Raw genomic sequence first — 22,322 nt, 5'->3', positions numbered from 1 at the left:
AACCCATCACTCTCCTTCTTGGTCAAAAAGCCCTTACACAGCCTAGAGGTGTGTTTGGGGTCATTGTCCTGTTGAAAAATAAATGATGGGCCAACTAAACACAAACCGGATGGAATAGCATGCTGCTGCAAGATGCTGTGGTAGCCATGCTGGTTCAGTATGCCTTCAGTTTTGAATAAATCCCCAACAGTGTCAGCAAAGCACCCCCACACCATCACACCTCCTCCTCCATGCTTCACGGTGGGAACCAGGCATGTAGAGTCCATCTGATCACCTTTTCTGCATCGCACAAAGACACGGTGGTTGGAACCAAAGATCTCAAATTTGGACTCATCAGACCAAAACACAGATTTCCACTGCTCTAATGTCCATTCCTTGTGTTCTTTAGCCCAAACAAGTTTCTTCTGCTTGTTGCCTGTCCTTAGCAGTGGTTTCCTAGCAGCTATTTTACCATGAAGGCCTGCTGCACAAAGTCTCCTCTTAACAGTTGTTGTAGAGATGTGTCTGCTGCTAGAACTCTGTGTGGCATTGACCTGGTCTCTAATCTGAGCTGCTGCTAACCTGCGATTTCTGAGGCTGGTGACTCAGATAAACTTATCCTCAGAAGCAGAGGTGACTATTGGTCTTCCTTTCCTGGGGCAGTCCTCATGTGAGCCAATTTCTTAGTAGCGTTTGATAGTTTTTGCCACTGCACTTGGAGACACTTTCAAAGGTTTCCCAATTTTTCAGACTCACTGACCTTCATTTCTTAAGATATTGATGGCCACTCGTTTTTCTTTACTTAGAATTTGTATTATTGCAAGAAAAAAGCAGCTAACAGTCTATTCAGTAGGACTATCAGCTGTGTATCCACCAGACTTCTGCACAACGCAACTGATGGTCCCAAGACCATTTATAAGGCAAGAAATCCCACTTATTAAACCTGACAAGGCACACCTGAGAAGTGAAAACCATTCCCGGTGACTACCTCTTGAAGCTCATCAAGAGAATGCCAAGAGTGTGCAGCAGTCATTAAAGCAAAAGGTGGCTACTTTGAAGAACCTAGAATATAGGACATAACAAAAAAGTGTGAAGCAACTGAAATTAAGTATATAATTCCACATGTGTTAATTCATAGTTTGGATGCCTTCAGTGTGAATGTACAATTTTCATAGTCATTAAAATACAGAAAAATCTTTAAATGAGAAGGTGTGTCCAAACTTTTGGTCTTTTCTGTATGTATGTATGTATCTACACTCAGGTGTCTGTTAGAATGGATTGCAACAGTCTGGTCTTGTCCACATGTATGATGTGCAGGTGTCACCTCTGTGGCAGGTGAGATTCATGTAGCTCAGAAGGGTTAGTAAAGTTTAGGTGTTATCAAGCTCACTTCTCACTGATATGTTTCAGTAGAACAGTCAATTACAACTCAAACTTTATTCCCATTCTACAAAGATTTTAAAATACTAAGCCGTGACTTTAAGGTCCTGGAAGGCCGCACTTCTGGAGAAGCGGCATGCAGAAGGATTTAGAGATGCATCCTATTCATGCTCTTCCCCTACAGAGCACACTGGTCACTCGCTGTGCAAGGAACATTACTCACCTGTCAGATATTTGCGCCTCCTCTCTGTCACACCTCACTCTCTCTGCTCTCCTCAATGTCAGGTTACTATAATAACCACATGAGCACCCCTGATACCTTCCTAAGCCTCCTAAAGCCCACTCAGGCGACTACTCACTGTCTGAGTATTCAGGTGGCATGTGCACACTGCTACTATGTGCGTTCCAAGAGTTTACCACTTGCGTAACCCAGTTCTACTAATGAATAAAGGACTAAAAAATTAAAATAGGAGGCCAAACTTCATGTTGAATAGAAAAAAATATTCCTAAAAACAACTTTATTCAAAATATTTTAAAATGCTTAATGTTATCCTCACATAACATTACATATAATGCATAGGGGATGTATTAGAAGCAAAAATTGGAGTAAATACATCTACATAGGCCTTAGAGTAAAAAAGATATGACCAACCAAAGAATAACAAAATCAATACAAACATAATTGAACAGGGCCCTATCTAAAGCGCCAAATATATCCGGTAGGATTCCCTACGTAGCTGTAGAGGTTGGCACCCTACAAATGCACAACAATGGTGCTTTGCTCAATGGTGACTATCCCTATCCCAATTATATTAAAATTGATCTTGTGTTTTTTTTTGTCATTATCTGGCTATATGGATATATGGTACTCCTATACTGTGTTGGTGTACAAGTAGGATTCCATTCTGCAATTATACATACAGCTCTGGCAACAATTAAGAGACCACTGCAAAAGTTTCAGTTTGTCTGATTTTTCTCTTTATAGGTATATTTTTGAGTAAAATGTAAATTGTTCTTTTAGTGTATAAACTTCTGACAACATGTCTCCAAACTTCCAAGCAATACATTTTGTATTTTTTCCAGACAAAGAAAAATGCTCAAAATTAAAAAAAAACCACACAAAAAAAACAGTGCTTTCAGACCTCAAATAATGCAGAGAAGTTCATAATCATTTAGAAACAACAATACTAATGTTTAAACTCAGGAAGAATTCAGAAATCAATATTTTGTGGAATAACCATGATCTTTAATCACAGCTTTCATGCGTCTTGGCATGCTTTCCACCAGTCTTTCACACTGCTTCTGGCACAAAAATTTAAGCAGTTCTTTGTTTGATGGCTTGTGACTATCCATCATCCTCTTGATTACATTCCAGAGGTTTTCAATGGGGTTCAGGTCTGGAGATTGGGCTGCCCATGACAGGGTTTTGATGTGGTGGTCTCTTAACCCCTTAATCCCATATGACGTACTATCCCGTCAAGGTGACCTGGGACTTAATTCCCAGTGACGGGATAGTACGTCATATGCGATTGGCTGTGCTCACGGGGGAAGCACGGCCGATCGTGGCTGGGTGTCAGCTATCGCAGCTGACATCCGGCACTATGTGCCAGGAGCGGTCAAGGACCGCCCCCGGCACATTAACCCCCGGCACACTGCGATCAAACATGATCGCAGTGTTCCGGCGGTATAGGGAAGCATCGCGCAGGGAGGGGGCTCCCTGCGTGCTTCCCTGAGACCCCCGGAGCAACGCGATGTGATCGCGTTGCTCCGAGGCTCTCTTACCTCCTCCCTGCAGCAGGTCCGGATCCAAAATGGCTGTGGCATCCGGGCCCTGCAGGGAGGTGGCTTCACAGCGCCTGCTCAGAGCAGGCGCCGGGAAGACTGGAGGAGCTGTGCACGTCAGATCGCCGATCTGACAGAGTGCTGTGCAAACTGTCAGATCAGCGATCTTACACTATAACATGATGCCCCCCCCCCCCCGGGCAATGTTATGTAGTGTAAAAAAAAAGAAAAAAATTCCCCATAAAAAATTCCTCCCCCCCCCCAAAAAAAAAAATACTGTTCCTATAAATACATTTCTTTATCTAAATAAAAAAAACAAACAATAAAAGTACACATATTTAGTGTCGCCGCGTCCGTAATGACCCGACCTATAAAACTGTCCCACTAGTTAACCCCTTCAGTGAACACCGTAAAAAAAAAAAAAAAAAAAAACCTGAGGCAAAAAACAACGCTTTATTATCATACCACCAAACAAAAAGTGGAATAACACGCGATCAAAAAGACGGATCTAAATAACCATGGTACCGCTGAAAACGTCATCTTGTCCCGCAAAAAACGAGCCACCATACAGCATCAAAGAAAAAATAAAGTTATAGTCCTCAGAATAAAGCGATGCAAAAATAATTATTTTTTCTATAAAATAGTTTTTATCGTATAAAAGCGCCAAACATAAAAAGATGATATAAATGAGGTATCGCTGTAATCGCACTGACCGAAAGAATAAAACTGCTTTATCCATTTTACCAAACGCGGAACGGTATAAACGCCTCCCCCAAAAGAAATTCATGAATAGCTGGTTTTTGGTCATTCTGCCTCACAAAAATCAGAATAAAAAGCGATCAAAAAATGTCACGTGCCTGAAAATGTTACCAATAAAGACGTCAACTCGTCCTGAAAAAAACAAGACCTCACATGACTCTGTGGACCAAAATATGGAAAAATTATAGCTCTCAAAATGTGGTAACGCAAAAAATATTTTTTGCAATAAAAAGCGTCTTTCAGTGTGCGACGGCTGCCAATCACAAAAATCAGCTAAAAAACCCGCTATAAAAGTAAATCAAACCCCCCTTCATCACCCCCTTAGTTAGCGAAAAAATAAAAAATTAAAAAAAATGTATTTATTTCCATTTTCCCATTAGGGTTAGGGTTACGGCTAGGGTTAGGGTTAGGGCTAGAGTTAGGGTTAGGGTTAAGGCTACAGTTAAGGTTGGGGCTAAAGTTAGGGTTGGGGCTAAAGTTAGGGTTTGGATTACATTTACGGTTGGGAATAGGGTTGGGATTAGGGTTAGGGGTGTGTCAGGGATAGGGGTGTGGTTAGGGTTACCGTTGGGATTAAGGTTAGGGGTGTGTTTGGGTTAGGGTTTCAGTTAGAATTGGGGGGTTTGCACTGTTTAGGCACATCAGGGGCTCTCCAAACGCGACATGGCGTCCGATCTCAATTCCAGCCAATTCTGCGTTGAAAAAGTAAAACAGTGCTCCTTCCCTTCCGAGCTCTCCCGTGCGCCCAAACAGGGGTTTACCCCAACATATGGGGTATCAGAGTACTCAGGACACATTGGACAACAACTTTTGGGGTCCAAGTTCTCCTGTTACCCTTGGGAAAATACAAAACTGGGGGCTAAAAAATAATTTTTGTGGAAAAAAAAAGTTTTTTTATTTTCACGGCTCTGCGTTATAAACTGTAGTGAAACACTTGGGGGTTCAAAGTTCTTACAACACATCTAGATAAGTTCCTTGGGGGGGGTCTAGTTTCCAATATGGGGTCACTTGTGGGGGGTTTCTACGGTTTAGGTACATTAGGGGCTCTGCAAACGCAATGTGACGCCTGCAAACCAATCCATCTAAGTCTGCATTCCAAATGACGCTCCTTCCCTTCCGAGCTCTGCCTTGCGCTCAAACGGTGGTTCCCTCCCACAAATGGGGTATCAGCATACTCAGGACAAATTGGACAACAACTTTTGGGGTCCAATTTCTTCTCTTACCCTTGGGAAAATAAAAAATTGGGGGCGAAAAGATCATTTTTGTGAAAAAATATGATTTTGTATTTTTACGGCTCTGCGTTATAAACTTCTGTGAATCACTTAACGGGTCAAAGTGCTCACCACACATCTAGATAAGTTCCTTAGGGGGTCTACTTTCCAAAATGGTGTCACTTGTGGGGGGTTTCAATGTTTAGGCACATCAGGGACTCTCCAAACGCAACATGGCGTCCCATCTGAATTCCAGTCAATTTTGCATTGAAAAGTCAAATGGCGCTCCTCCGCTTCCAAGCTCTGCCATGCGCCCAAACAGTGGTTTACCCCCACATATGGGGTATCGGCGTACTCAGGACAAATTGTAGAACAACTTTTGGGGACCATTTTCTCCTGTTACCCTTGGTAAAATAAAACAAATTGGAGCTGAATTAAATTTTTTGTGAAAAAAAGTTAAATGTTCATTTTTATTTAAACATTCCAAAAATTCCTGTGAAACACCTGAAGGGTTAATAAACTTCTTGAATGTGGTTTTGAGCACCTTGAGGGGTGCAGTTTTTAGAATGGCGTCACACTTGGTTATTTTCTATCATATAGACCCCTCAAAATGACTTCAAATGAGATGTGGTCCCTAAAAAAAAAATGGTGTTGTAAAAATTAGAAATTGCTAGTCAACTTTTAACCCTTATAACTCCCTAACAAAAAAAAAATTTGGTTCCAAAATTGTGCTGATGTAAAGTAGACATGTGGGAAATGTTACTTATAAAGTATTTTGTGTGATATATCTCTGTGATTTAATTGCATAAAAATTCAAAGTTGGAAAATTGCGAAATTTTCTAAATTTTCGCCAAATTTCTGTTTTTTTCACAAATAAACGCAGGTAATATCAAATAAATTTTACACTATCATGAAGTACAATATGTCACGAGAAAACAGTGTCAGAATCGGCAAGATCCGTTGAAGCGTTCCAGAGTTATAACCTCATAAAGGGACAGTGGTCAGAATTGTAAAAATTGGCCCGGTCATTAACGTGCAAACCACCCTCGGGGCTTAAGGGGTTAATTTTGTTCCAGAGATGTATAAAAAGTACTTCGCACTCAAAGGAATGGGAAAAACTAAAATGAAAAATATATTCATGTTTCTTGGTTCGTTCTGTAAGCAATCCACACAAGGCTGTGTTGAAATTATTATAACTAGTGATGAGCGAGTGTACTCATTGCTCGGGTAAATCATTCAGCTGCTGTGATGAAAACTAAATCACCGAACACTAACAAATACTCAGAGATCACCCGAGCAACGAGTACACTTGCTCATCACTATTTTCTGTAAGTATGTGTATTTACACCAATTTTTTCTCATAATATCCCCCCCGACATTACTGTATGTATGGACATACCACTGAGCGTTTCTAAATCTTTTTTAGCAATAAAGTTTTCAGAGGTGGAGGGTTCTATTTTTCATATTGCTAGGTTATGCTGCAACTATACATGGTGTGCCTCCACAAAAACACTCCTTTGCCGTTATGTGCTATCTGAACGCTCAGCTCTGCTTCCACAAGCTATACATTTGACATATCAGCTCCATTGTTCCAAGGTTCTGCCTGCACACGCGGCTCAGCTACACCAAGGCACCCGTCTGCCGTATTTGCTCTGATGTTCCAGTGTGCTGTTCATATATTTGGATCTTCTGCAACAAGCGGCCTATTTGCTGTCCATTTATTCGGCTCCGCTACATCACACTACCTGTCTGAATTTTCAGCCTTGTTGTTCAGAGGTACTGTCGGCACTGATACGTTGAAGTTGCCCGTCTACGTGACTTTGTTGTTCTGAGTTGCTTGACTGCATATCCTACTGATACTGCGTTCTCCATGTTGTCCAGTAAGTCCAGCTCTGCTCTCCCGTGCCGCTTCATGTGTGGTCACGGATGTTCCAGCTCTGCTGGTAATTATGTTGTCTGACCTATCCAACTCCACTACATCCACGGCTCTGTCCGTGCTGCTCACTGACACTCAGCTTAGACAATCAACCTCAACAGCTGAGCCATAATAGGGAAATACTGCATGGCCCTAGTCACTTTTTATATTGGTGGTCACTTTTTATTAGCTTCTAATCAAATAATGGTAGCATAAAGTCCCACCAAAATAAAGTCCTAAAATGGATTTATCTTTCCAATGCACTCACTATAGTTTTTAACACATACAGTAGTGGGTGGTCAAGGAGGGGCTTACATAATGGTTTTCGCTTTTTATTTATTTTTTGCAGCCAAACCACCAATGAAGGGTTCACTTAAACGGGTTGTCCGGTCCAAATTGATAGTCACTCTGTGTGACTGTAGACTTTAAATCCCCCCAGATCGCACTCTGTGCTGCGGGGATGCGCCGATTTCTGACCCGGGACCGGAGGGCACGTATGAGTTTGACCACACCCATTGGAGGACCAAATGACACAAGCGATCAACTTATGTATGAACAAGTTACCTGCACCTCTTCTTCCTCATTACTGTTGAGATCGGGCTGAGAACATCCCACAGAATCTTCCCTGCATGAGAAAAGAGGGAGAAAATATATTAACTTCATAAATAACTCAGAACTTATCAAATCTGCAGCATAATATTGCTGACAGTGACAGCAAAAGTTAACACAGTCCTTTTCTGTGGGCATGCAAAACTATAAAAAGATGTTTTATTAACGGAGTCTTCCCAATATCAGAGTGGAGAACCCTGCACCAATCATCTAGGACTTTAAGAGATTGCTTTCTGCGGCAGTCTAGTAGAGAATGAATGGAGTAGGGCGCGCTTGCTTTATCTCCGCATCATTCTGGGGGTCCCGCTGGGAGTATACAGGTCCTTCTCAAAAAATTAGCATATAGTGTTAAATTTCATTATTTACCATAATGTAATGATTACAATTAAACTTTCATATATTATAGATTCATTATCCACCAACTGAAATTTGTCAGGTCTTTCATTGTTTTAATACTGATGATTTTGGCATACAACTCCTGAAAACCCAAAAAACCTGTCTCAATAAATTAGCATATCAAGAAAAGGTTCTCTAAACGACCTATTACCCTAATCTTCTGAATCAACTAATTAACTCTAAACACATGCAAAAGATACCTGAGGCTTTTAAAAACTCCCTGCCTGGTTCATTACTCAAAACCCCCATCATGGGTAAGACTAGCGACCTGACAGATGTCAAGAAGGCCATCATTGACACCCTCAAGCAAGAGGGTAAGACCCAGAAAGAAATTTCTCAACAAATAGGCTATTCCCAGAGTGCTGTATCAAGGCACCTCAATGGTAAGTCTGTTGGAAGGAAACAATGTGGCAGAAAACGCTGTACAACGAGAAGAGGTGACCGGAACCTGAGGAAGATTGTGGAGAAGGACCGATTCCAGACCTTGGGGAACCTGAGGAAGCAGTGGACTGAGTCTGGTGTGGAAACATCCAGAGCCACCGTGCACAGGCGTGTGCAGGAAATGGGCTACAGGTGCCGCATTCCCCAGGTAAAGCCACTTTTGAACCATAAACAGCGGCAGAAGCGCCTGACCTGGGCTACAGAGAAGCAGCACTGGACTGTTGCTAAGTGGTCCCAAGTACTTTTTTCTGATGAAAGCAAATTTTGCATGTCATTCGGAAATCAAGGTGCCAGAGTCTGGAGGAAGACTGGGGAGAAGGAAATGCCAAAATGCCTGAAGTCCAGTGTCAAGTACCCACAGTCAGTGATGGTGTGGGGTGCCATGTCAGCTGCTGGTGTTCGTCCACTGTGTTTCATCAAGGGCAGGGTCAATGCAGCTAGCTATCAGGAGATTTTGGAGCACTTCATGCTTCCATCGGCTGAAATGCTTTATGGAGATGAAGATTTCATTTTTCAGCACGACCTGGCACCTGCTCACAGTGCCAAAACCACTGGTAAATGGTTTACTGACCATGGTATTACTGTGCTCAATTGGCCTGCCAACTCTCCTGACCTGAACCCCATAGAGAATCTGTGGGATATTGTGAAGAGAAAGTTGAGAGACGCAAGACCCAACACTCTGGATGAGCTTAAGGCCGCTATTGAAGCATCCTGGGCCTCCATAACATCTCAGCAGTGTCACAGGCTGATTGCCTCCATGCCACGCCGCATTGAAGCAGTCATTTCTGCCAAAGGATTCCCGACCAAGTATTGAGTGCATAACTGAACATTATTATTTGATGGTTTTTTTGTTTGTTATTAAAAAATACTTTTATTTGATTGGACGGGTGAAATATGCTAATTTATTGAGACAGGTTTTTGGGGTTTTCAGGAGTTGTATGCCAAAATCATCAGTATTAAAACAATAAAAGACCTGACAAATTTCAGTTGGTGGATAATGAATCTATAATATATGAAAGTTTAATTGTAATCATTACATTATAGTAAATAATGAAATTTAACACTATATGCTAATTTTTTGAGAAGGACCTGTAGTTAGAAGGTAACTTTCCATTTCCCGCCACAAAGTATTGCAGCATCAAATCACTGAGCCAAGTGGTATATGTTGTTTTCAGAGCTGCTGCCTTAGTGAGTGGCTGCAGCGGTGAGGTGCGCTATAGTCGTGACGCCACTGCTGCAGCATGTAAATAATGACTGGAGCAGCAGCAGAGAGGCAGCGCAGACCTGGGAAGGGTAAGTAACGCCTCTGTCCTCATTTCCTACCTATACAAGCCTTTACGCAAATAAAAGTTTATCACCTTTAACTGTAATAAACACGAAATTGTCATTACAATTATTCTAAGGTAGGTGCTGGTTTTGTTTTCTAGAGAGCCTGAAATACGGCTTCTAGCAGGCAATACAGCCTGACGTGTACAATGCCATAATATTCTAATTATTAGTTCCCATACACGAGGCTTCTCACAGACTGTATGGTCGTCTGGGTCAGTGTACCGCCAGTATGTGCACTACGAATGCTCTACATCCAATGTAATAGCTGCTAGAGAGCAAAGCAGGCAGTGACACACTAGTATACCGCAAAATAAAAATACTGCAATCTCGTACCCCCACACATTGTCATCACATTTCTGTTTAGTTGGCTTCCAATTGCAGGTCTGTTTTTGAGCCGCATACAACTGTGTACCGTATATAAAACATTGCCTTTTATTTTTTTATAGACGCACATCAAGTTTTTATTCTTTAAATATATTGGAATCCTCATATTATAGCATGGTGTACTGATAATTGCTCATTTTGCCTTTCTATCCAGCTCACCAGGAAATTGCTGTGCAAGAAATCGTCCTTTATTGAAGTTTCACCACATGACGAACTTTACAAGGAGAGGCGGTTGGTACGTAAGAGGGTGCGGGGAGTGAGGGTAGGACTACGGCCGTTTCGCGCTCGTGCGCTTCCACGGGTCCAGGTGCACAAGTTAAAAACGTCATTTCCTTTATAGGGAACTAGACTTAATTACGTAAGTGAAAGTGAAAGTACAATACATGAAAAACTGTGCAAATATCGACTCTAAACAGTATTGCTCTGGGCTCCAATATCAAATATATCTCAAAATATTAAATAATTACACAAATTCGCATTTTAAAGAAATATCGCCATGTCCAATTTATCATTGAGACCAAGGGGTCCCTGCGCGTTGGTCTTCATAATCCACCTCGCCTCTCTTTGAAGTAATATTTTATTATGGTCTCCACCTTGCGGTGGATATTTGACCACTTCCAGACCTGCAAATCGCAATAAATTTGGGTTTGAGTTATGCAGATCTCGCATATGTTTAATTAACCGAGGACAACCTTTACCGGTGGATATTGAATTATGATGTTCTCTGAATCTATGGACCAGAGGGCGAATAGTTTTGCCGATATAAAAGAACCGGCACGGACAGAAAATAATATAAGCTACAAATTTCGTTTTGCATGTAATAAAATGACGGACTGAATGATTAACCGCTCCGACGCGTATAGGATTATCCAAATGTCTGAGATGGCAAAAGTTGCAATTCCCACACTTGTGATTTCCCTGTGGGGTAAATTTCTGCAACCAATTATTTCTAACAGGCAGTAAGCGATTTTGTACTAAAAGATCGCCCAAGTTCTTAGTGCGTTTATAAGCGAAACGTGGGTGGCTTGCGGTAATCTCTACCAAATCTCTGTCGCTTTGAAGCACATGCCAATTTTTATTAATGGCAGAGTGAATTTCTCCGCCCACAGGACTGTGTGTGAAAGTGAAAACAAATTTTTGATAATCATTTTTTTGAGAAGGGAGCTGATTTGCACTCTTCCGATTTCTCAACAGATCATTTTGTTTAAGTTTCCCCACTCTTTTTTCCGCTGCTGTTAAAATGTTAGGAGGATATTTTCTCTTTAGGAAATTAGTTTTTAATTCGGATATTTGGTCGTTGAATACTGCATCATTATTATTAAGTTTTCTATACCGCACCACCATCTGGCTATACGGTATACTTCTCTTTGTATGGGCCGGATGTGCGCTATTAAAATGCAGCAGGCTATTAGTCGCAGTTGACTTTTTATGCACCCGTGTGTTCAACTTACCATCCACAATATCGATTTTTACGTCGAGAAAATCCAGAGAATCACCTCCAAAACAAGCGGTAAATTGCATGTTCTCATCATTCACATTATTGAGGTGGGTCACAAAGGCATCAAAGACATCTCTGGGACCATCCCAAACCATGAAGATGTCATCCGCAAATCTCAAATACGTACGTGCATATTTTAAAAAAGGGTTCGTTACTGATGTTTTTTTTTTTTTTTTTCTTATTTTTTTCTTATTTATTGGATTGCTCATATACATTTTCTTCAGTGGAGCACCGCCGCTGGATTGCTGCCTGTACATTTCAGTTAACCCGCAACAAATTCCTGTTTTAAAAGTGGTGTGGAGTGTCCCATGTGTGCCTAGTGCCGGTTTATCTGCGTTTTTTACAACTGTGTTAAAGACTTTTCTATCCAGCTAATCCTCTCTTTCCTATTAGGTCTATGACATCACGTGATTAACAACTGACTGACTAGTTGAATCCTTCTAAGCTCTATGTAGAAACAGGAGGTCAATTTTCCCTGTATGAGTCATGAGTCACTGCAAATATCCCTTGGGGGGGGGGGGGAAGCAGCTGGGTCAGGAGTTGAAGATGGGAATGATAAAGGTGGAGAAAAAGAGACTTCCTGTTTTCTAGAACAGAGAAAAGAGAAGAAGAATTAGCTGGGTAGAAAGGCAAAATGAGCAATTTTAAATACACAGTGCCACGTAATATGATGATGGCAATATACTAAGGGGATAAAGCCATTTATGGGAGTGCGTCTTCAATAGTCATTTGGTCTGTATTGTATTTTTTTTCCTGTTACACAACCTACACTACACTGTTAATATTATGTAATAAAATCCAAAAGCATTAACTAAAATTGTGACATTTTATTGGCAAATTTAGCAGATTTGCATTCCATTGACTCATTCACATATACTCATTCTATATTTTAGTTTACATTAATATGGAAATAATAAGCTTTACCTTCCAGAGACCACCAGGGTGCCATCATCAAGCAAATAGTCCTTTACATTTTCTGGTAAAGGGATAACAACACTAAAAAGGAAAGATAGAGATACTGTGGTTATTTCAGGATTTCAAAGTAGCAGATTGTAACAGCAAATGCACACAAAAACAGGAAAATGTCCTATTACTGAGCTTTAAAGGGAATCTGTCACCTCATTTTGCCGCATATAAGCTGTGGCCACCGCCATTGGGGGCTTATCTACAACATTCTGTAATGCTGTAGGTAAGCCGCGATGTAACCTGAAAGGTAAGAAAAACAGGTTATAGTACACTCACCCAGGGGCGGTCCCGGTTTGGATCCGATGGGTGTCGCGGTCCGGCACCTCCCATCTTCATTCGATGTTGTCATCCTCCTTGCTTCTGTTGCGGCTCCGGTGCAGGCATACGGATTTGCCCTGTTGAGGGCAGCGTAAAGTACTGCAGTGCGCAGGCGCAGGGCCTCTCTGACCTTTCCCGGCACCTGCTCACTTAAGTACTTTGCTCTGCCCTCAACAGGTCAGACAAAGTACGCCTGTGCCAGAGCCGCGATGGAAGCAAGGAAGAGGACGTCATCGTATGAAGATGGGAGGCGCCGGACCTGGACCTGCGACGCCCATCGGACCAGAGCGCACCGGACCGCCCCTGGGTGAGTATAATATAACGTGTTTTTCTTATCTTTCAAGTTACATCAGGGGCTTATCTACAGCATTACAGAATGCTGTAGATAAGCCCCTAATGGCGGTGGCCGCAGTTTATAGCGGCAAAATGAGGTGACAGATTCCCTTTAATGGATACAATTGCAAAGCCCATATAAAAATAAGCAACTTTGCATTTTACTTCTTGCAAAATTGAAGAAGGAAGGGGTTTTCAATTTTATTGTTCACTGCTCATAGACTGCAGAGGTGGCTGGTAACCTAGGCTATCAGGGTGGCCAATCTGCTAGCAAGGAGAACAGCCCTACGAAGCTCTCACCAATACAGCTTGTAAGTGCTGCTCTAGAGCAGGGCACATTACTTGCTAAATTGGAGAAAGAGCGCAACACCTCAAGTCAGCGACACAAAAATGCCGCTGACCGAACTGTTAATCATTCAGGAACGAACCGACTCCAGCAAGTGGGAATCCGGAAGGCAGAGGAGATGCTTGCTGGAGACTGAACATTAGACAGCTCCTTTAATATTCACAAAATAAAAACAACAGAGGCTAAAAATCGGATCACTTTTTGGAACATCTAACTGGACTAAATATCCGGCTGTTTAATCGTTAGACAGTATTAGGCGATGTTCACACAGAGTTTTTTGCAGAGTATTTTATCATTCAATACTTTTTATTAAACAATTTGGATAATTTTAGTAACATCTGAAACATTGCATATCAAACGAAATAGACAAATACAGATTCAATCAAATCCTTTCCCCTTTTCCAATGCCATTGCAAACATTAATAAGATAAACCAACTGTATCTATGTTATAGCATGTAGCACATTTATAATTCTTAAATGCAGTGGGAAAGAGGTTAATATCATTAAGAAATACAATGCAGAAGACATAAAAGTAAAGCAGGAAGCAAAAAACATAAATAAGAGAGAGAAAGAGAGAAGAGAGAAAGAAAGAAAGTGGATATCGGAGATCACATATTCCAACCACCCTATTTATTTAGGGACCCAGGAATAAACACCTTACGTCAACCATGTCTGAAAGTATTGTGATTCTTTGAATTGGATCCATGGGTACCATACTGCAAACCACTTAGTACATGTCTTGTCATCAAATGCCCTAATCTCCATGTGCTGCAGAACATTCATCGCCTCCACCCAATCTATTTTTTTTGGCACAACCATAGATCTCCAGAGTCTAGGTATAATTTGACGCATTGCTATTACAAAAAATGGTAACAGATCTTTGTTGATTTTCGAAATAGCGCCTGGGAAAATGGACAACAATGCTATTTCTGGAGATGCTTCCACATGAGTTTTGGTAATATGATTATATAGCCGCAATATTTCATCCCATAAGGATCTAATCCCCGGGCAGTCCCACCACACATGAAGCATTGATCCAACTGTGGTATTGCATCTCCAGCATACATCTGAAACCATCGGGTACATCTTATGTACTTTAACAGGTGTTCTATACCAACGCGTCAAAATTTTGTAGTTTAGTTCCTGGATCCTGCAAGAAACCGACATCCCATGTGTGAGAGCAAATGATTTTGACCACATCTCGTCTGTAATTTCTTTATTTAACTCTTTTTGCCACTGGACCATACATTTGAGTGGCCCATCTCCCATCCCCTCCGACACTATCAGACCATAGATCAGGGATACAGCGTGTGCCGGGCCCTGTGAGAGGAAGCATAGGCGCTCAAAAGAAGTAGGCACATGCGGCGGTGACCACCCCGGGGCCAGGGACCTAATATAACTCTGAAGTTGAAAATATTGTAGCCAAGATCCCGAAGCCTGTCTCCTATCTCCAAAAATGTCACCCATGGATCTAATACCCTTCTGGTAAATCAATCACGTCTTGAATTCGTGGTATTACTCCCTGAGTGACTGGAGGTATAATAGAAGTTGATCCTTGTAGCACAGTAGAGAGCTGGGGATTATGTGTTACAGGAGTCAGCGGTCCCGTTATTATTGCTAATGAGAGACGTTTTGCGTAATGTCTCCAAGCAAGTACTATAGTGTATAATGTAGGAGATATATCAAACATCTTCAAATCAATATCGTATGGCAGCCAGAACACCCCCTGGTAGAGACTCAGGGACAATTCATGTTCAATGTCCACCCACAGTTTGGATGTCCTATTATGAAAAAGATCTAATATGCAATTACCAATACTCGCCGCATGGTAAGCTCGTAGGTCTGGAAGGCCCGTCCCCCCGTTGTCCTTGTGTCTGACCAGTTGGGTGTGACTTAAGCGAGAGCCACCGCCGTGCCAAACAAATTTCCTCATTATTTTGCGTAGGCTATCAAAAAAAGGTTTGCCTATATCCCATGGTATAGTCTGAAAGAAATATAAAATTTTTAGGGCATTGATCCTTCCAAACCACAAGAGTGGAAGACTCTGCCAAGTTTCAATCTACTTTTCAAATGTTCGTTTAAGAGGAGGGAAATTGAGATCGAATATTTTCTGAGTGTCTGCAGGGATACTAATACCCAAATATTTAATATGGTGTTGACTCCATTGGAATGAAAAGTCAGACTTAAGCTGATCTACTTCATATTCAGATGAAGTGATGTTGAGCAATTCGGATTTCACCTTAAAGTTGCTCAATCTACTGAACTTGTCAAATTCTTTCAATACAGATGGAAGACTAACTTTGGGAGAGGTAATATACATCAAAAGGTCATCCGCGAATAGGGCCAGCTTATGTTCTGTATGACCCACTTGTATTCCCTTTATAGACGAACTCTGTCTAAGTGCATTTGCCAATGATTCTGACGAGTATTTTAGAGTATATCCATTGCAAAAAGCATTTCAAAGGCTACGTTCACATTTGCGGTGTGCGCCGCAGCGTCGCCGCCGCAACGCACAGCGCAAATGTGAACACATGCACAACGCAGCTTTTTGCGCCGCATGCGTCCTTTTTTTCATTGATTTTGGACGCAGCAAAAATGCAACTTGCTGCGTCCTCCGCGACCCGACGCGGGCGCCGCAGGGACGCATGCGGCGCAAAAAGCAAGTGCACCGCATGTCCATGCGCCCCCATGTTAAATATAGGGGCGCATGATGCATGCGGCGCCGCTGCGGCGCCCGCCGCTGCGGCGGGCGCCGCTAATGTGAACGTAGCCAAAGATCACTTGAAAGACTCTTACTATTCATATGGGAAATCCATGTTGCTGTTCATATGAGGGTTTTTTTGAGTATTTATTTTCGAAAAGAGGTTTTGAAAAGCAACAGGAGAAAAAAAAGTGCATGTCACTTCCCTGGGGTGCATTCCTCCTGGAAACGGTTTTAAATTTGGTATATACAAAAAAAAATTACTTAAAAAAAATAAATAAATAAAAACCCTTAACCCTTTTCTGACATGTGACGTACGATCTCGTCGAGGTGGGGTGGGCCTGTATGCCCACCGACGGGATAGTACGTCATAGCGATCGGCCGCGCTCATGGGGGGAGTGCGGCCAAGTGTCAGCTGACTATCGCAGCTGACATCCGGCACTATGGACCGCTCCTGGCACATTAACCCCCGAAACACTGCGATCAAACATGATCGCAGTGTTCCGGGGGCATAGGGAAGCATCGCGCAGGGAGGGGGCTCCCTGCGGGTTTGCCTGAGACCCTCGGTACAACGCGATGTGCTCGCGTTGTACCGAGCATCTCCTCCCTGCAGGCCCCGGATCCAAAATGGCCTCGGGGCTGCATCCGGGTCCCGCAGGGAGGTGGCTTACCAGCGCCTGCTCAGAGCAGGCGCTGGGAAGCCTCTCTGCAGTGCATGTCAGATCGCTGATCTGACACAGTGCTCTGCAAAGTGTCAGATCAGCGATCTTACGCTATAACATGATTGAAAAATTGAACTGCAGTCCATGGCCCCCGTTGGGGGTCTGGGCTGAAACTGTTTTTAGGATGATTCAGACAATCACCTGAATGTACTGCAGAAATACAGGTTGAGAGTTTTAGAAAAACTTGTTGATTTTGTCCACCTCCAAACAATTCTGTCTGAACATGCACTTACTAGGTTATGTGGGCCATAATTTTATGGAAAATGCCAGGACAGCTTTTTGCCTAAGCAAGACGTGGATCCAGCAGCAGAAATGCCAGGCAGAGCCTGGGCATTCTGCTGTGGATTTAGCTCCATAGCCATTTATGCACAGATTTTGGCATGGAAAAAAATGTTTGTTGTGACAAAATCTATTTAAGAAAAAACATTGAGTACATATGCTAAAGCTAGGTACACGCTATAGCAAAACCAAAGAAATGAACTGGAGTATAAGCTGGTATTCATGCAATGTATAGGGGCATATTCACACTGACCATTAAACAGACAAAACTTAAGATTGAAACAAAATGAACATACATCCTGCTGTAAGAAGCAATTGTGCATATAAATAAAGTAATTAGTAAACACTGTTCTCCATCAAAAAAAGTGTAAAAGGCATCCCACCAGCACCAAGATGTACCCAGTTGGGATAGTCCTACTCGCTAGTATTAAAACTTTACTGTGTAAACACAGGGAGTCAGTGGGTGCTCTTGTCCACTGGCCCGAGACCACAAGGACCAGGGCTCATCCCACTGAACGCCTGCTCTCCTTTTTCCATGGGCATAATACTACTGAAACAACAGAGAGTGAGGGTAAAACAGTGTGGCAATACTTTATTGAATCACCAAACAGACAATAACATAGAAAAATCCCAGCAAATACCAAAAAATGGTGTTAAATTACAGAGTTTCTCCCTTCCGCTGGCTTGCCGTCATTAGAGCAGCTGCGACTTCGGGGCTTCAAGGGACGATGACTACCCCCACCGGTGACACTCCGCTTTTGGAGGGCACCCACAGAGAGGAGGTAATCACAAGCTTAGGAAGCTAACAGTCCATTGAAGAACGTGGCCAGATGACTGGATGGTCCCACCTTGCTTCTCCAATTAACTAATTGTTTCAGCATTTAATCAATCTACATAGTTATTTCTTCTTTTTGCAGGTCAACAAACTAGCTTGATTTATACAATGGGTAATCAACATATTAGCAAATATCTATTGTTCAATTACCCTATGTTCCTGTTAGCAGCCAATAAGCTACAGCAACAACAACTCAATAGTCAACATTCAAACCATAGCCTATTTCTTGTGGCCTATTGAAAACAGACGTCTGGATAATCAAGATTAAATGCGGTGTCTTCAAAACTGACCTCAATGTGAATAAATGCCGAGTAGGATCAGGTCCCAGCTATTGACACCCAGCAATGGGAATCTATATAAAAATGTAAGCATTGGTGGGATGGCTTTTAACCCCTAATGACCAAGCCAAATTTTACAATTCTGACCAGTGTCACTTTATGAGGTTACAACTCTGGAACGCTTCAACGTATCTCACTGAATTTGAGATTTTTTTTTTTAAGGACATATTGTACTTCATGATAGTGGTGAAATTTCTTCAATATGACTTTCGTGTCTTTGAGAAAAAAAAAAACACGGGAATTTGGCGAAAATTTCACAAATTTTCAAACTATGCCCCGAAATCAGAGAATCATGTCATTCCCACATGTCTACTTTACAGCATCACAATTTTGAAAACATATTTTTTCTTTGTTAGGAAGTTAGAAGGGTTAAAAGTTGACCAGAGATTTCTAATTTTTCCAACAATTTACAAAACCAATTTTTTTTTTACGGGACCACATCACATTTGAAGTGAGGGGTCTATATGACATAAAGTACCAAGATGTGACACCATTTTAAAAACTTCACCCCTCAAGGTGCTCAAAACCACATTCCGTAAGTTTATTAACCCTTCAGGTACTTCACAGGAACTGAAGCAAGGTGGAAGGAAAAAATGAACATTTAATTTTTTTCACGCAAATTTGTTTTTTTACTTTAGACACAAACTTTATTTTCACAAAAGTAACAAGAGAAAATGAACCACAAAATTTGTTGTGCAATTTCTCCTGAATACGCAGATACCTTATTTGTGGGGGAAATCCACTGTTTGGGCGTACGGCAGGGCTTGGAAGGTAAGGAGCGCCATTTGACTTTTTCAATGTAAAATTTGCTGGAATAATTAGTGGACGCCATGTTGCCTTTGGAGAGCCCCTGATGTGGCTAAACAGTGGAAACCACCTACAAGTGCCTCCATTTTGTAAACCACACCCGACAAGGATTTTATCCAGGGGTATAATTAGTATTTTGAATCCACATGTACGACACAGAATTTGATAACATTAGGTCGTCATATTGAATATGTCGTCATTAGAGTTGAACACAAGTGCTCACTACCCCACTTTGCATCGGGTGCTCGGATATGCACGGAGCATTGCAGGTGCTCAAGTGACATGCTCGAGTCCCAGCACCGCATGTTTCGCAGCTGTTTGACACCCAAAAAAACTTGAGGGGACCCACGATACTCCATGTGTACCAGAGCACCCGATGCAAACTCATGTAGCGAGCACTTGCGCTCAACACAAGCCGTCATATGACAAACTGCAAGAACACTTTGGCCCCGATCCATCACGACCAGAGTTTTTCACTTGATTTTTAGCAGTTGACCGAAACTGGGGTGAAAATGCCAAAAGTCGTAACATTTCTGCGCAGCTTCACGTTGCATAAAATTGTTGCAACTTTTGAAAGCGATGCCAGAATTCTGCAGTAATCACTTTTATGTGCCTGTGTGTGACGTTACCATTATCGTGTAGGGATGAATTACAGACAAAATGGTCTATCATGTGGAAAGCAATGCCAGATGTAGACTGTGCAGCTCTCCTCTATTCCATTCTCCTTACAATCCTGATCTTTGAGGTGACATCTGTGACCGATGGAAGACAATTGCTGCCAGGCACAGTGACACTGTCTCCATACTGGCATCACATCTCATGACAAAGGTTGGATACAGCTGTCAGGTGACATCATTATACAAGTCAAACATCAGAACAGATCAGAAAAAGTCCATTACAGTATATAGTTTATTACTTCAAATCCATAAAAGAAATATAAATGCAATTCTAAAAGACTACAATGCTAGAATATAAGAGCAGATACCACTGATGCATATCTTAGAAACAAATACCGGGATGATATACCCTATACATTGGACAATATCGCTATCACAAGGACACTCCGAAACTGCTTATCCTACAACGAACAATGGAGTAAATAGTCCCATACAAAAATGTAAAAAATTGTAACAATAGTTTTATTAACAATCATAAAGTAAAATACAGACTAACACAACAAAATCCAGAAATGATGCAAGTACAGAAGGACACAAACTACTGAAATCGCAATATGGGATAAACAAGCGGATCACTCAATCCTACTAAAAAGTGCTTAGTGCAAGATACAGTGCCGGAGTATAAGTACTTCAATCCCTATATGTGCTGAGATCTCTATAAAGTCATGCCGTGCAGCTAATCAAAAGGGAAATAGAAAGGGGAGGTGTGCCGCTCATCTTACCCATGAATATATGCCAGTAGTGTGTCTCCAGCAGCCCCGACGCGCGTTTCGCGTTGGGCTTCCTCGGGGGGCTGTAAAAGTGTGTGTATAGAGCATCTATTTATATCACGGGAGCACCTGTGTATGATCATCAGCGCCATTATCGGCGCATGCGCACTGTCACGCAGGCCCGCTCTTGTGCAACATCTCCTGCTCTTCCTGTGACAGGACGGGGAGAGGGAAATCCCTCATGACGTCAGTACCCCACCGCGTCACATCCTGAAGGCAGGAGAAGATGCATCCCGGACTTCTGCCACACTGCGCATGCGCACGCGCCGTGATCTCCATTTTGGAAGAGGGAAGACTACAGATAGTGAGTATACGGTGCAGTGGCAAAATGAAATACTACGAGCGCCATGTATGTGGGATCAAGTGCCATGTGGGGGCATTTAAAGTGACAGTGTGCCATATAGTGTGCCCATAAAGGAAGAAGTAGACCCATAACTTCAACTTCGCTAAATATACATAAGTGTAAAGCACTAAAAAACAACATAAACATAAAAAGCTATAATATATATAGAAGTGAAGATTGACTAAAGGAGACACACTCCCCATACATAAAATAGTCAACACATAAAAGATAGGACATAGGTCCCTAAATATAAAACTCCAACCAAGGAGATAATATAGCGCTCAATAGACAGTGAGTATATGAACACAAACAAAAAAAAAAAAGTAAAAAAACCAAAACACCAATAAACAAAGTATAAAAATAAACACAGTGATATAGTCCCGCCTTCATTCCAGAAATAGACAGTCAAAAGATTTTCATGCGATGTCCTGCTACAGGTGCTTCTTGATGTCGTGACAAGACACGAAAGCTCAGAAAATAGGTTATTACGGACGATGTACCAATGGAACGATAATACTACATAAAAAAGAATAAGAACACACATAATTAAAATCCAGAACAATATAGAGCTTTTAAAACTGACCCAAAAAGATTATAAGAAAGATGAAAAACTAAGTTGCTCGTTTAGGCCATGTGGGGACATGGTGCCCAGGATTGCTATCCAGCGACATTCCAGTTGTGCTAATGTCCGTTTCATATCCCCACCTCTGATCCCACACCTCACATGGTCAATGCCAAAGATTTTTAGATCTTTTGGATTACATCCGTGGTGCAGTCTAAAGTGGCGGGGTATTGTTTTTAAGGTAGAAATGTCTTCCACCTTGCTTGCCGCCATGATGTCTCTTATATGCTCACGTGTCCTGACTCTGAGTTCTCGTGAAGTGAGACCCACATAGAGCAGATCACATGAGCATTTAGCCATATATACCACAAATGTGGTACTACAGCTAATGTAGTCCGTGATTTTGAATTCCTTACGGCCATCAGCCGAGGTGAAAGACATGGCCCTTATATGGTTGCGACATGCTAAGCAGTCTCCACACGGATAGAATCCCCACCTACGTTTACCTGCTCCAAAGATAGTCGGGACCTTAGTCGTGTAGTGGCTCCTGACCAACATGTCTCTCAGATTTATACCCCTCCTTGCTGTCATAAGTGGTTCATCTGAGAGACATTTTGCAAGTGTGGGTTCAGTTTTTAAAA

The 22,322-nt window shown here is 41.9% G+C and overlaps 1 protein-coding gene across 1 annotated transcript in view; it reads right to left on the bottom strand.

The window, feature by feature from the left end:
• The window catches only part of CDC123 (cell division cycle 123), a 108,468-nt gene that overhangs the window by 74,449 nt on the left and 11,697 nt on the right, over positions 1-22,322 (bottom strand). Inside the window, exons 2-3 of the mRNA XM_077264585.1 lie at positions 12,608-12,679; positions 7,591-7,651 (exon numbers count right to left, since the gene is read on the bottom strand). Of these exons, the coding sequence (XP_077120700.1) occupies positions 7,591-7,651; positions 12,608-12,679 (133 nt within the window). The remainder of the gene's footprint in view (positions 1-7,590; positions 7,652-12,607; positions 12,680-22,322) is intronic.

This window comes from Ranitomeya variabilis, chromosome 5 (genome assembly GCF_051348905.1).
Source record: "Ranitomeya variabilis isolate aRanVar5 chromosome 5, aRanVar5.hap1, whole genome shotgun sequence".
Lineage (NCBI taxonomy): Eukaryota > Metazoa > Chordata > Amphibia > Anura > Dendrobatidae > Ranitomeya > Ranitomeya variabilis.
Note: the sequence above shows the minus strand (reverse complement) of the source record. Positions and strands in the feature narration are given on the sequence as shown.